This window comes from Aspergillus fumigatus, chromosome 6, assembly GCF_000002655.1.
Source record: "Aspergillus fumigatus Af293 chromosome 6, whole genome shotgun sequence".
Lineage (NCBI taxonomy): Eukaryota > Fungi > Ascomycota > Eurotiomycetes > Eurotiales > Aspergillaceae > Aspergillus > Aspergillus fumigatus.
Window position 1 is genome coordinate 789,818 of NC_007199.1, and position 12,890 is coordinate 802,707.

A 12,890-nucleotide genomic window follows, 5' to 3' on the forward strand; every position below is an offset into this window, starting at 1 on the left:
GCCGTTGATTCGCTCAATCTGAATCAGAACGTTACTCTACCGAGGCTAGCAAGCTAATAGTCTTCTCAAAGACAGTAGGCTAGTAAAGTATAGCTCCTTCACATATCCTCTTACAAGTATACACTGTTCGACTGCCGTACGGGCTATGGCGTGGCCTTGCACAAGTGTCCATCCGACGTGACGGTCCACTCGTCCGATCCCACAGCGGTCGTCCCATAAAACAGGCTATTCGGATCATACTTGGCCTTGATGGCCCGCAGTTTCTGATAGTTCGCACCATAAAACGCCGTCTGGAAGTTCGGCTGCCGGAAATCCGCCTCGTTGAGATACGCCCCGGACTGCGGCGCCAACGCCTCCAGCCGGGGAATGTACTCGTCCGTCATCTTGTGCTGCAGCGCGATCATGTCGGCCGTCGGAGCGGTCCAGTTCCAGGGCGTCGTGATGACGGTGTCGATCAGCGTGTCGCGCCAGGCGGGCAGCACCGCGTTGGAGACGTCGCCGGTGACCGCGGTCGAGACGTTGAGTCCCACGCCGATGAAGGTGGCGCCATCGGACGTGATGGCGCGGTACGCGGCGGTGAGCTCGGCGTTGTTGGTCTGCACGACCGACCGGGGAATCAGCCAGCCGCCGTACTGCGCGATGCCGACCTCGATCGGGCTCTGCATGGCCTCGAACTCCGCCAAGTAGCTGTCGAACTGCGCCGCGTAGGTGGTATACGTGATCCCCAGCCGGGTCAGTCCGTCGGTGAACGGCCGGACCAGCTCCCGCAGCTTGGCGACCGGGATATTCGGCCCCGTCAGCGGCGAGATGGAGAAGCTGGTGTTGGTGAAATACCAGACACTCATGGCGCCGGCGTCGACGATGGCCGGCAGCGTCGAATGGTACAGCGCAACCGCCTCGTAGAACGTATCCTGCGAGATGCCGGCATTGGTAAACGTCAGGTTCAAGCCCGACACCGGCGTCCCCGCGTGCGCCTTGGACGTCATCGACCAGACCACCCCGTAGGTGCCGCCGCCGCCGCCGCTCAGCGCCCAGTACAGATCCGCGTGCTCGTTGTCGCGGTTGGCCACGAGGAAATTGCCCTGTCCGTCAATCACCTCCCACTCGAGGACCTGGTCGGCCGCCAGTCCGTGCCTGGACGCCAGCGCCGAGTGCCCGCCGCCTTGGGTATAGCCGCCGGCCAGTCCGACGGTCGGACACTCGCCGCCGACGACCTCGAGGCCGTTCGTGTCGGCGGCCCGGTACGCCTCGATGCCTTGCACGCCGGCGCCCACCTTGATCGCCTTGCCCTGGTAGTGCTGGTCGGACCAGTCCTTGATCTCGATGTCCTTGAGGTGGTGCGTCCAGATCGCCAGGGCGCCGGCCCCCGTGGACTTGCCGTTGTAGTCGTGACCGGTGTTGCGGACAACCACGCGGATGTTGTGTTTCGTGGCGAACTGCATGGCCGTGCGTATGTGCTCGGGTCTGCTCACGTTGACCGCGTAGACCACGTAGTTGCCCAGCGTGCAGGGCTTCGAGACCGGGTGGAACGGGTCGCAGGTGCCGTTGGTGAAGAAGGGGGCCATGATCGACGAGGACGATTCATAGCTTGCTTTGTCAGTTTCGAGTCAAACAAGAAAAAAAAAAAAAAAAAGAAAGAGGACATTGATGTACTGTATCTCAGGAAGCTGCCATTGTGCCTTGAGCGCCTCGCATGTGGCAGCATCGTAGTTGGGCGCATGGCAGGGAGTGCCTAGTGGGACTGTCGCAACCAGTCGACCGTCAATGCTCTGGTTGAAAGCGGACCAGACTTGCGGGGAGGGCCAGCATGCTTCTCCAGGGAAGCATCGACAGGCTGTTTGGGAGGCGTTGGAGGCAGATGCCGTCGAAGCCAAAGCCAGAAGGCCGGCCAGAATCGACCAGCTGCGGTTCGTAGAGGGGAACATCTTCTCGGTGCATCACCCGTGAAGCAATGGACGCTCGACGAGGACGGACGACAGACGAGGGATCTCTGGGTTTATTAGTCCATTCCCTCAGCATCCGTCGGTGGCACCGCGTGGGCTGGAGAGGAGTTAATCCGATGCTAATACCTTAGTCGGTGGAGATTCCTGAGTACTAGTATTAGACTAATCGGTTGAAATGGTCCGTTCAATATACTCCAAGTCGAGGGATTTGTTCGCTGATGGCTTTCCAAATTATTATCAAATATCCTCGGCAGGTCATTCCATGCGGAGGAATAATGCATATTCACCCCTTGATGCACAGCTACCCTATCCCCTGTTTACGGAGTATATTCCTAACACAATGTATTTGCTACTAGTTCTGCATCTATCCAGGTCCAGATCTACAAACGAGCACTTCCCGCCAGCATCGTCTCCCACTCCCTCTTCCCAAACTCAACATATCCATCTGCCCCTGGCGGAAGCCAGTAGAACTTATCATCCCGCCCCTCAGGCACCTTGCTCCCAATTTTAGCCGGGTCGATCCCCTCCTCGCGCAAGGGCACCTTGTTCTGCTTGTGGTTGTGGATATGCGCCGACGTCTCCACGATCCGCAGAAACACCGGGACAGCGTACCGGGGCAGTCGTGCGCGCGCAAACGCAGCCAGACCGCGAAAGTCGAATGCCTCTCGCGCCTCCGGGCTGAGATGGAGCGCTGCGCAGCCAGCGCGGCCTTCGTGGTGGGGGACCAGGACGCCGTAGACGTTGGCTTCTTGGATGCCGGGGTATCGGCCGAGGATTTCGGCCACCTCGGCAGTTGCACTGGAGTCCATTAGTGATTTTTGTGACTTTCGACTTTCGAATTGCTCAGGGGTGGACGGGTTAGCTTACACATTCTCGGATTTCCATCGAAAGGTATCGCCGAGCCGATCGAGAAAGTACCAGCGGCCGTCGCTCTGGCGGCGTAGCGCATCGCCAGAGCGGTACCACAGATCCCCCTTCGTGAAGACATCGCGCAGGAATTTCTTGGACGTGGCGCTTTCATTGCGCCAGTAGCCTTGGAATGCTTGCTCGTTGGGCACATTGACGAGGATCTCGCCGCCTTGGTCGTATGGGGCCCGCATCGCAAACCCCGTCTTGGGGTCCCGCAGGACATCGCCGGTCGTGGGATCGATCGCCACAGGCACGAACGTGTTGTGCATTATGGCGCGCATGAGCAGGCCGTGGTGACCGACACTCCCCGCCGTAAACGGGCCCTTGTTGAGATTGAACAGCCCGAAAAGCCCCTCGGTGCTGTTGAAGAACTCGGCCACGGCACTGATCCCGAACCTTTGCTGGAACTTCTCCCAGATGTCCGGTCGCAGTCCGTTGCCATACATGCAGCGAACGCTGTGGTTGCGGTCGTCCGGCGACGGCGGTGCGGCCAGCAGGTACCGGGCCACTTCGCCGACGTACACAAAGACCGTGGCGTGGGAGTCTCGGATATCGCGCCAGAAGTTGCGCACGCTGAACTTCTTGCCTAGGGCAATGCTGACGCCGGTGGTGAGGCAGACCATCATGGCGACGGCGGCTGTGCCGTGGTACAGCGGCATGCAGCTGTACCAGATGTCCCCGCCGGGACCGTCGGTGTCCTCCATTGATCCGCGACGCAGAGCCAGCGTGCTGTACAATCGTGCCATGGTGAATGCGCAGCCCTTGGGCATGCCGGTGGTGCCGGAGGTGTACAGGAGGATGGCCGGATCCGCGCCCGACATGCTCTGTGCGAACTCCTTGGGTGGCTTCGTCGTGGGGAAGCTGGAGACTTGCGAGGCGAACGAGTGGTCCAGGTAGATAAGTTCCATGCCGAGTGGGCCTTCGATAGCTGCTCTGCTGTCGTCGATGCGCGCGCGACATGCTTCATCGTCATCCACCAGAACAAGCTTGGCTCCGCTGATCTTGAGACAATGCACCAATGCATCACCGGTAAGATTATAGTTGATCGCAGCAGGGGCACATCCAATACTGCAAAGAGCAAGCCACGCAATCATGAACTCGGCCCGGTTCTGCAAGTAAAAGGCCACCAGGTCCCCTTGCTTGACCCCTTGGGCCAGGAAGTAGTGCGCATACTGGCAGGCAAGGTTCTGGACGTCCCGGTAGGTATAGATTCCCTCCCGTGTCCACATGCACACCATATCCGGGTACTTCGCTGCTGTTTCCAGGAACACAAACCAGACATTTCCAAGACCCTTGGCGGCTTTTCCTCGTCAGCGTGATGGCAGTGTCCGAGGGAGGGCACCATACCGGCTTGTTCAAAGGAACGATTACTTTTCCATGCGACATACAGAGTCGAGATGTCTTTGGTGATGTGGAACTTGGCGTTCAGATACGCCGCCAGCGTAGCACCTCCTGCTACTGCGGCTGCCGCGACGCCTGCCGTATTCGATTAGCGACGCTCTGGATGTCAAGACATGTAGGCGTACCTAGACTCATTGTGCGAGGAGTGATAGATGTAAACCCAGTGATCGGCCGTGTAAACGTTATCCACGCAAGAACAAAAAACAAAAAAAAGCAAGCAGTGAATGTTGTCTAATAATTGAGCCCACTATTGCCGTTGCCGAGTTGTTGGTCTATTCCTCGGTTCATCATCAACTTCTCCGCATTTGGCATTTAACTGTTGGTCTCGCGAGACGGTCTTGCTGGTTCGGCACTGGCGGACGCATAACAAACTAGGCCGGTAAGGGATGATAACCATCCATCTCATTGGTGATTATTCTATCGGCCAGTCTTGTCTGAACAGCGAGAATGCGGGGAAGTGAGCCTCCACAGCAACTGGTCATTCAGTATGATGCATCATATTCCATCAATCATTCACTTATACACTACTCTTCAGTACCATTCTTCAGGCTGGGCTACCCGCAGAACCGGGACTACCACCACCCTGCTTCTTTTTCATCGCCTTCTTCCGCCGTTTCGTCGGATGCGAAGTGGTGTTCGCGGCCGCAATCGTCGCAAGAGCAGCAGCAGCAATGGTATCGTACATCCTCTGAAAGTTCCCGTTATCAACGTACTCGTACTCCTCGTCGTCACATTCTTCATACTCTCTTCTCTTGCGCTTTCTGCCTCTGTTCTTTCGCTCGCCTATCTCGTGACAAGCAGCTTCATTCCAGCGTTGTCTAAACGGAAAGGGAGGAACAGAAAGACGGACGCCACGGAAAACGCACTCCGTCGCTTCGATAGCCAGCTTGTTTTTCCAGTTTATCTTGCCATCGCTGTCGCTGTCGCTGTGACTTGCGTCGACGGAAGCTTGCTCGGCTGGGATCTCGGCGGTAGGAGCAGAGGTCGCGACGTCGAGTGGAGGAGAGGTCGGGTCGGGCAGCTATATTATCAGGCATAGTACCATCAGCATTCTTACTGTAGACGTTGCAGACGGATTGAGATGACTCACCTGCGCGTAAGTGACGACCAAGTCCGAGATCGCGTGTAGCGTCTGGCAGCTCTCGGCACCCGGACAGGTGGGTTTGTAGCACGAGCTACAGGACTATCTTCTTCAGTAGTATTCTGTGCATTGTAAATTGTACTTACAGCCATCCTCTTAGTCGAGACAGCCACCAGAGCGGATCTAGTGTGGTTGTGATGGTGTTGTGATGATGGAGTTCGGATTGAGCAGGAGTAGCAGGAGGCGAGTCCGTATACAGACCTGTTGCCTGCCTCGCGTTCCAGCCACATGGATGATATAGGCTTGGAAATTGTTGTGAAACAGCACGATATATTATGCTACATTGGCAACTACGCCCGATCTCTATCCAGACAGCATCTTGCATATCAGGCCGTTCTGCCCTGAGCCACCACAGACAGAAAGACTATCTTTGGACCTGCCTGACTGGCTCGTAGACTGTCATCATATCTGTTGTTTGCAGACCCAACCAGTCTGAAGCTATCATATGAGCAGTTCTGGAAGAAAGACGCTTGCAACAACCTCACTAGGGTAGTTTTATAATCTCTCTTGTCACTACCATCAGGCTAGCAGACACACCCTCTACATCTACTAAAGTAATATTCTTGGGTAGTAGGACTGATAGCCTTCCTTAGCCTAGATCTATAACAGGAACTAGACCCTTGGCAGCTCTAGCCACATCTATAGCGGCTGGTCCTCTGTTCCTCAATCTCTAATACTGCATTTTATATCCGCTAGTTATTCATCAGGTCATAACCGAGCAACCTTCTTCTCCATCGTCTGGCTCAACCAAACCTTAAACGTATCAACCAACCCATCAATTTCCTCCATCGTGTTCCCAGCATGAAGGCAAACCCTCACCCGCTCTCTACCCGCAGGAACAGTAGGCGCCATGATGGCGCGGACCACATAGCCCTTTTGCTGGCACGCCGCGGCCAACTGGCGCGGGAAGCGGCTACGCACGGAGAAGATGGGCGAAGTCGGGAAGTGATCCACCTGGAATGCGGCGGAGTCCCCGGCGTCCAATTCCGCGAGCCGGTCTCGGAAGTACGCCACCAGCTGCTGCAGTTTGGTCTGATGCGGCTCCGTCTGTCCCTCTACCAGGAGCTCATACGCAGCGCGTATGGACGCAAGGAAGGGGAATCCCATGGCGGTGGTGTAGATCAGGCTTCGCGCGTAGTTGATCAGGTAATCTCTAGTGTCGGGGCAACAGAGCACAATTGCTATCCAGTTAGTTCAAACATATAGATCGGAATTGACTCGGGCTTACCACCGTGACTCGCCAGCGCTTTGCCGAACGTGTGCACCCGGATGAACATGCGCTTCTCGACGCCGAGGCTCTGGACAACGCCCGCACCGCGGGGGCCAAACACACCGGTGGCGTGCGCCTCGTCGACAATAAAGTAGCTATTGCCTTGGGGGAGAAGCCGATCAACCACCCGGAGAAAGTCCTGGATCGGCGCAATGTCGCCGTCCATGCTGTAGATGGACTCGATGGCGATGAAGACGCTGCGCGAGCCCCTCTGGATCAGAGGGTCGGCGGCAATATGTGACTGGAGAACTTCATCCAGGCTGTCGGGGGAGCTGTGTGAGAACGGCACCCGCTTGCCGGCTCTCGATAACCGCATGCCCTCGCGCGCGCTTGCATGGATGAGTTCATCGTACACAATCAAATCCCCAGGCTGGGGAATGCAGGAGAAGACACCAACGTTGGCGTCGAAGCCGGAGTTGAATAAAAGTCCGCTGGGAGCGCTATGGAACTCTGCGATGAACTTTTCGAGCTCCTCTGCGTCGGTTGAGTTGCCGTCCAATAGACGCGACCCTCCGCTGGCGAATGGGTACAGTGGGGGAGCTCGGTGGAGGAGGTCTAAAAAGCGTCCTCGAAAGGCTGGAGATGTCGACAGCGACAGAAAATCATTCGAGGAGAAATCTACTGAGGATTGAGGTAGCACCGTCAAGCGTCGACGAGAGGACTTGGCTTCTCGGCGAAGAAGCGCTTGACGTAGTGACTCCCGGAGGGACTTGGGCGGGGAACTATCCATTCGAACAGACTATGGTAGACTTGTCAGTAACAGATTATTCAAAAACGTCGACACTCTGACACAGTGACACAAGAGACAGCTGATCTGGGGTAGATAGATAGATAGACTAAGAAATAAAGACGGACCGTCCAAATGCAACACACCGGAGTGGAGCCCATCTGTGGACTGGATAGTAGGTACATTTAGGAATCATGCGATATGACAGTTTGACCCTGCCACATTTTGATAATAATACAAAGTAGTAATAGTACAAATAAAATAATATTATATGAGCATAATGGTCATTGCTTCCGGGAAGCCAGCACTAGGGTGGACAAAAACAAACTGTTCTGCCAGGACCAGGACCAACTGTTGGTCCCCAACAGCAAGAAACACAGAAACAGTTTTGGTATTGGTGGGACATTCCTGGATGCCTTGATGCCTCGCTGCCTCGGCGCCCAGTGGGGCTGGCAGGTACCCGGATTAGCCGTAGCGCCTGATGGAACGCCTCGGCCAACCCACCCAGTAAGAAGTTGGTGTAATATCTGTGACTAAGGCTCCCCCTCACCGCTCCGCGTTGAGGGTGAGCCACAGCGAAACCACCAACCACACCGAATCCACCATTTTTCGATAGAAATCATGATTTTGATGCCATACTAGGGGTTATCTATATAAAAAAAATTACTATTCTCATCTACTGCCTTTGCTAATCCATTTGATACCATATTCTCTTATGTAGATGCTAGTGGTGGGGGCTTACCATGCACTTTCTCCCATTGCGTTTGTAAACGTCTCTCTTGCGCGGCAGCATCTTTGGCCTTCCTTGAAGCAATTGATCGATTTGCATCACGTAATGTCAATATACCAGACTGGCTAAGCGGCTTAACCTGCCGCTTAGTATATTGACGCCGTAGGGGGGCCTGCGCGGCCCTTATTCGACCAATAGTTTCATTTGCTATAGCCAGGTGCTCAGCGGCGATTCGGTTATGTTCAAATATCCGTTCAAGATTTCGCTGCAGCTTTGGTGTAAGCAGATCTGCATGCTTAGATAGCTTTGCCTGGTTCTTCTTAAGGGCCTGAATCGTCCGCGGAGGTGAGATATCAATACTAGATGAAGATGGCGGCCGAGATGGCGGCTGAGAGGGTGGCGTAGAGGGAGTCATCTTATCAAGATCAGGCGCGTAGATATCCGGAATTCCTTCCCATAGTAAGATAGCAAGATCGTCAGCTATCTTACTATTGACTGGCCAGATTCCACGATCTTTGAAGGCCTCACGGATGATCCTTTGGTTGAAAGCCTTCTCTCGTACTGGTCCAATCATGTGTAAGAATTCTGACTTCCCTACAGGCTCACCAGCCCAGTAAGATAGCTCATTATTCATACGACGAAAGTGTTGCTTATAGCTTAAGAATGGCTTACCATCCAAAGGCTGGCAAAGATGTGTCGTATGAGGAAGGAATCCAAAGGGAATAACGCCATTATCTTCGCAAAGTTGCAAGAATTCGACAGTGAGATGAGAGCCATGGCCATCAAATATAAGTATCCGTTTCTCCCCCTTCTTTGTACGCTCGTTTGTTGCATTGATAAAGCTTTGAAGCCATTGAACGGCTAGTTCATCTGATATCCAGCCATTAGGAGACGTCGCTATCGTAGTATCTGGTGGTAAGGCCTCGCTCTCATTGAACCAAGATTCCATGAAGATTCCGTTGCCTTTAGGAAGCGAGCATAGATTAGTATTTAAAGGAAGGGAAGAATCATTAGGAACTTACCTTTAAAGATAAACCAGGGATCCATCTGCCATCCATCTGCAGCTACACATTCAATAGCTGTAATATTCTCTCCTCTTTCGGATTCGGCAAGATCAGGCACTTTTGAACCTTTTGAACTGATTACCTTCCTAGATTTGCCTTCGCCAGGCTGGAAGCCGCATTCATCAAAGTTGTATACCAACCGCGCTGGTGTATCCTTTTTAACCACCCCTGCAAGCTGATTATACCAATGTGTCAGTAAACCTGCATCCTCAGCCTGGATACGCTTGGATTCCTTTATCTTTTGCTTCGCTGGGCCTAGATTAAGGTGTTCTGGAAGTCGTTTCTCAAAGCGATATGCCCACATCTTGCTAACCTGCCTAGATTCCCCTGCGCGTCGAAGTGCCTGATTTGCATACTCTTCTAGTAGCTTAGGCGTCACTGGCATATTCCGATCACGCATACAGACTATCCACTGGATTAAGGCCTCCTCCTGGTATCCCTTAAGGGCTCTATTAACTGGTTTGTTGGCTAGTCGAGGATGCACATGCTTCTTGACGCGATCACGTAGGGTCGCATAAGGAACACCATATTCACGCGCAATCTTGGAGATATTTGGCTTTTTTTGGGCCTGAGCGGCCTCGCAGGCCTCGAGGAGGTAAGATTCATTAATTTTAGAAGATTTAGGCATGTTGGGTGGTTGGAATAGCTTCAAATAGTCAAAATATCGAAAAATGGTGGATTCGGTGTGGTTGGTGGTTTCGCTGTGGCTCACCCTCAACGCGGAGCGGTGAGGGGGAGCCTTAGTCACAGATAACTTACAGAGTAGAGTTACCTTACTGTGTACGGAGTAGTACGTACCTGTATTATTATGGGTCCTTGGAAAGAATGATTCACCGAGATTGAAGGATCATTAGAGTGCCCTGCTTATAGTCGGCTATGCGGCTATCGTCGATATTGTATCACTCTCATCTCTACCTTGATAGTGAGGTATCGTTGTACAGGCCACAGCATAGGCTGATTATCTGATGCCTCCGGTTCGAGCGGCCTTGTGGCGCACTCTGCGTGCCCACCAAGTCTACGGTGCCAACACAGACGTAGGCAAAACCATTGTGTCTACGATTCTATGTAATGCGGTACAACGACGCAGGGCCGAAAAGGCGGCATTCCTGAAGCCAGTATCTACAGGACCATTGGACGAGGCAGATGACAGGCACATCCAGCGTCATGCGGCCGGTGCATTGACTAAATGTCTGCATCAATTCGACGAGCCGGTGAGCCCGCATATCGCTGCTCAGAAGAAGAACTTGGTGGTATGTTTTGTTAAATTAATTGCTGCGCCGAACAAGCTGATAGGATAGATCCCTCGGGACGATGAAATCCTCGGTTCCGTGCACAAGACACTCTCCGAATGGGCTCGCACTGGAGTCACTTTCGCTCTCGTCGAGACGGCCGGTGGAGTCCATTCGCCTGGGCCGAACGGTAGCTCGCAGGCAGATCTTTATCGGCCCCTTCGTTTGCCGGTGGTTCTTGTCGCAGATTCGCGACTTGGAGGCATCTCATCTTCCATCTCGGCCTACGAATCCCTACTGCTTCGCGGCTACGATGTCAATTCGGTGCTCCTGTTCCGCGACGATTACTACAAGAACCATGAATATTTGGGCAACTACTTCCGCAACAAGAGTATTCCCCTTGTACCATTGCCACAGCCTCCCAAACGCCCGTCGTCGCAGGATGCAGCGTCTCTGGCGCGGGACGAGGAGGCCATGGCGGGCTACTATCAGCGTGTCGCGCAGGAATCAGACGTCCAGGGTCTGTTAGATGAGCTGGCAGTGAGAAATGCCGAGAGACTCGACCGTCTAGAGTCAATGGCGAGTCGGGCCCATCATACGATATGGTACCCCTTTACGCAGCATCATGGCATGACGGCCAAGGATATCACTGTGATCGACTCTGCACATGGCGATTACTTCCAAACTTTTGAGTCGAGCGGCAATGCCGACCAGGGTAATCTGCAGCCAACATTTGACGGCTCAGCGTCGTGGTGGACTCAAGGTCTTGGTCACGGCAACCCGGAGCTGGCCTTGTCAGCTGCGTACGCAGCTGGACGATATGGACATGTCATGTTCGCGGGGAACGTTCACGAGCCCGCGCTATCGCTTGCAGAGCTCCTGAAAGACACTCTCGGAAACCCTCGGCTCCAGAAGGTCTTCTACACCGACAATGGAAGCACAGGGATGGAAGTGGCTGTGAAGATGGGTTTACGTGCGGCATGCCATCGCTACGGTTGGGATGCCAGCAAGGAACAGATCAGTATCCTTGGCCTCAAGGGAAGCTACCATGGCGACACGATCGGAGTCATGGACTGCTCGGAGCCGTCGACATACAACCAGAAGGTCGAATGGTACCGCGGTCGCGGCTACTGGTTCGATTTTCCCTTGGTGAAACTGTCCCAAGGGACTTGGAAGGTTGAGATCCCTAAAGAGCTGCGAGACGCCTTGGGCGAGGATCTTGAGTTTTCCTCACTGAACTCGGTATTTGATCTTGAGACGCGAGTCAGATCAGAAGTGGGACAACGCTACAGAGATTTCATACGCACTACGATCGAAGACCTGGTCCACAAACAAGGAATGAAATTTGGTTCTCTCATCATGGAGCCTATTATTCTCGGAGCCGGCGGAATGCTCTTCTGTGATCCGCTATTCCAGCGATGCCTCGCGGACGTGGTCCGCGGTCATCCAGAGCTCTTCACGAACAACCCTACAGCGGCCAACAGTGTCGGATCGGAGACATCCTGGTCAGGTCTCCCAATCATCTTCGATGAGGTCTTTACCGGACTCTACCGTCTCGGACGCAAATCGGCCGCCTCCTTCCTCAATGTCCACCCTGATGTCGCCGTCAACGCGAAACTCCTGACAGGTGGACTGGTCCCTCTTTGCACCACGCTTGCCAGCGAGGAGATTTTCCAAGCATTCTCCAGCCCCGAAAAGAGCGACGCCCTATTGCACGGACACAGTTATACTGCGCACGCCGTCGGCTGCACGGTCGCCGTGGATTCCCTGCGAGCCATGACGAAGATGGAAAGCAGTGGGTCATGGGATGCGTACCGCGGTGACTGGAAAGCAGTTGATGTGTCTGGGGAAGATAATTCCCCGGAGGTCTGGTCGGTGTGGTCCCGCGATCTGCTGCGGGATCTGTCATACGCGGACTCGGTCGAGAGCGTTTTCGCTCTTGGCACTGTGCTCAGTATTTCACTGAGAGACGCCCAAGGCGGTGGTAAGTTCTCACACGAAGATCATTTTTCGCCCGATTCTAGCCGGCTTACATGTGACCTCGTCCCCACTACTCTAGGCTATACCTCCACCGCAGCTAAGGGCCTGCAGCAGAGATTATCGGCGGGCGGGCCACAATTTAACGTCCATTCGAGAGTGCTGGGAAATGTGCTCTATCTCATGTCGAGCATCACATCGAAGCCCGAGACTGTGCGAGGTTTGGAGGAGCTGCTCCGGTCGGCGTTGCTTTAATGCATCCTCAAATCCATTTAAGTGACGAATGACGAAATCCAATTCCAATTCCGTTGGTGTAGATAAGAGTCGATCCGCGGGAAACCAAAGAGTCCGAATTTCGCAGACCATGGATTCTAGAATCGCAACCAGTTGGAGGCTAGGAATATCTGAGTGGAAAGCTGCAGAGCTGCAGATTCTCTTGCTCTGGCGATCCCCTCACCGAACGGCCCGACAGAGAGGAAAGTCAATTACCAATCATTTC

At 54.1% G+C, this 12,890-nt stretch overlaps 5 protein-coding genes across 5 annotated transcripts; 1 reads left to right on the plus strand and 4 right to left on the minus strand.

Moving 5' to 3' along the window:
- Nucleotides 1–143: 143 nt before the first annotated feature.
- Nucleotides 144–1,925, minus strand: mreA (FAD-dependent oxidoreductase; the record flags this gene model as incomplete). Its single annotated transcript, XM_742622.1, has 2 exons — nt 144–1,587; nt 1,654–1,925. 2 exons carry the CDS (start codon nt 1,923–1,925, stop codon nt 144–146), a joined length of 1,716 nt encoding a protein of 571 aa, XP_747715.1.
- Nucleotides 1,926–2,323: 398 nt separating this feature from the next.
- On the minus strand, nt 2,324–4,388 carry AFUA_6G03630 (putative very-long-chain acyl-CoA synthetase family protein (CefD1); the record flags this gene model as incomplete). The annotated part of the gene is made up of 4 exons (XM_742621.2): nt 2,324–2,741; nt 2,811–4,152; nt 4,200–4,328; nt 4,379–4,388. 4 exons carry the CDS (start codon nt 4,386–4,388, stop codon nt 2,324–2,326), a joined length of 1,899 nt encoding a protein of 632 aa, XP_747714.2.
- A 1,207-nt stretch (nt 4,389–5,595) lies between these two features.
- Nucleotides 5,596–7,743, minus strand: AFUA_6G03640 (aminotransferase class I/II-fold pyridoxal phosphate-dependent enzyme). The gene is made up of 3 exons (XM_742620.2): nt 7,520–7,743; nt 6,623–7,403; nt 5,596–6,575 (listed from the first exon to the last, which is right to left on the minus strand). The coding sequence occupies exons 1-3, from the start codon at nt 7,574–7,576 to the stop codon at nt 6,103–6,105; spliced, it is 1,311 nt and encodes a 436-aa protein (XP_747713.2). The 5' UTR covers nt 7,577–7,743; the 3' UTR covers nt 5,596–6,102.
- Nucleotides 7,744–8,104: 361 nt separating this feature from the next.
- On the minus strand, nt 8,105–10,036 carry AFUA_6G03650 (uncharacterized protein; the record flags this gene model as incomplete). Its single annotated transcript, XM_077804959.1, has 3 exons — nt 8,105–9,084; nt 9,144–9,961; nt 10,020–10,036. 3 exons carry the CDS (start codon nt 10,034–10,036, stop codon nt 8,105–8,107), a joined length of 1,815 nt encoding a protein of 604 aa, XP_077661095.1.
- A 114-nt stretch (nt 10,037–10,150) lies between these two features.
- On the plus strand, nt 10,151–12,646 carry bioDA (adenosylmethionine-8-amino-7-oxononanoate aminotransferase; the record flags this gene model as incomplete). Its single annotated transcript, XM_742618.1, has 2 exons — nt 10,151–10,435; nt 10,484–12,646. 2 exons carry the CDS (start codon nt 10,151–10,153, stop codon nt 12,644–12,646), a joined length of 2,448 nt encoding a protein of 815 aa, XP_747711.1.
- Between the last annotated feature and the right edge of the window lie 244 nt (nt 12,647–12,890).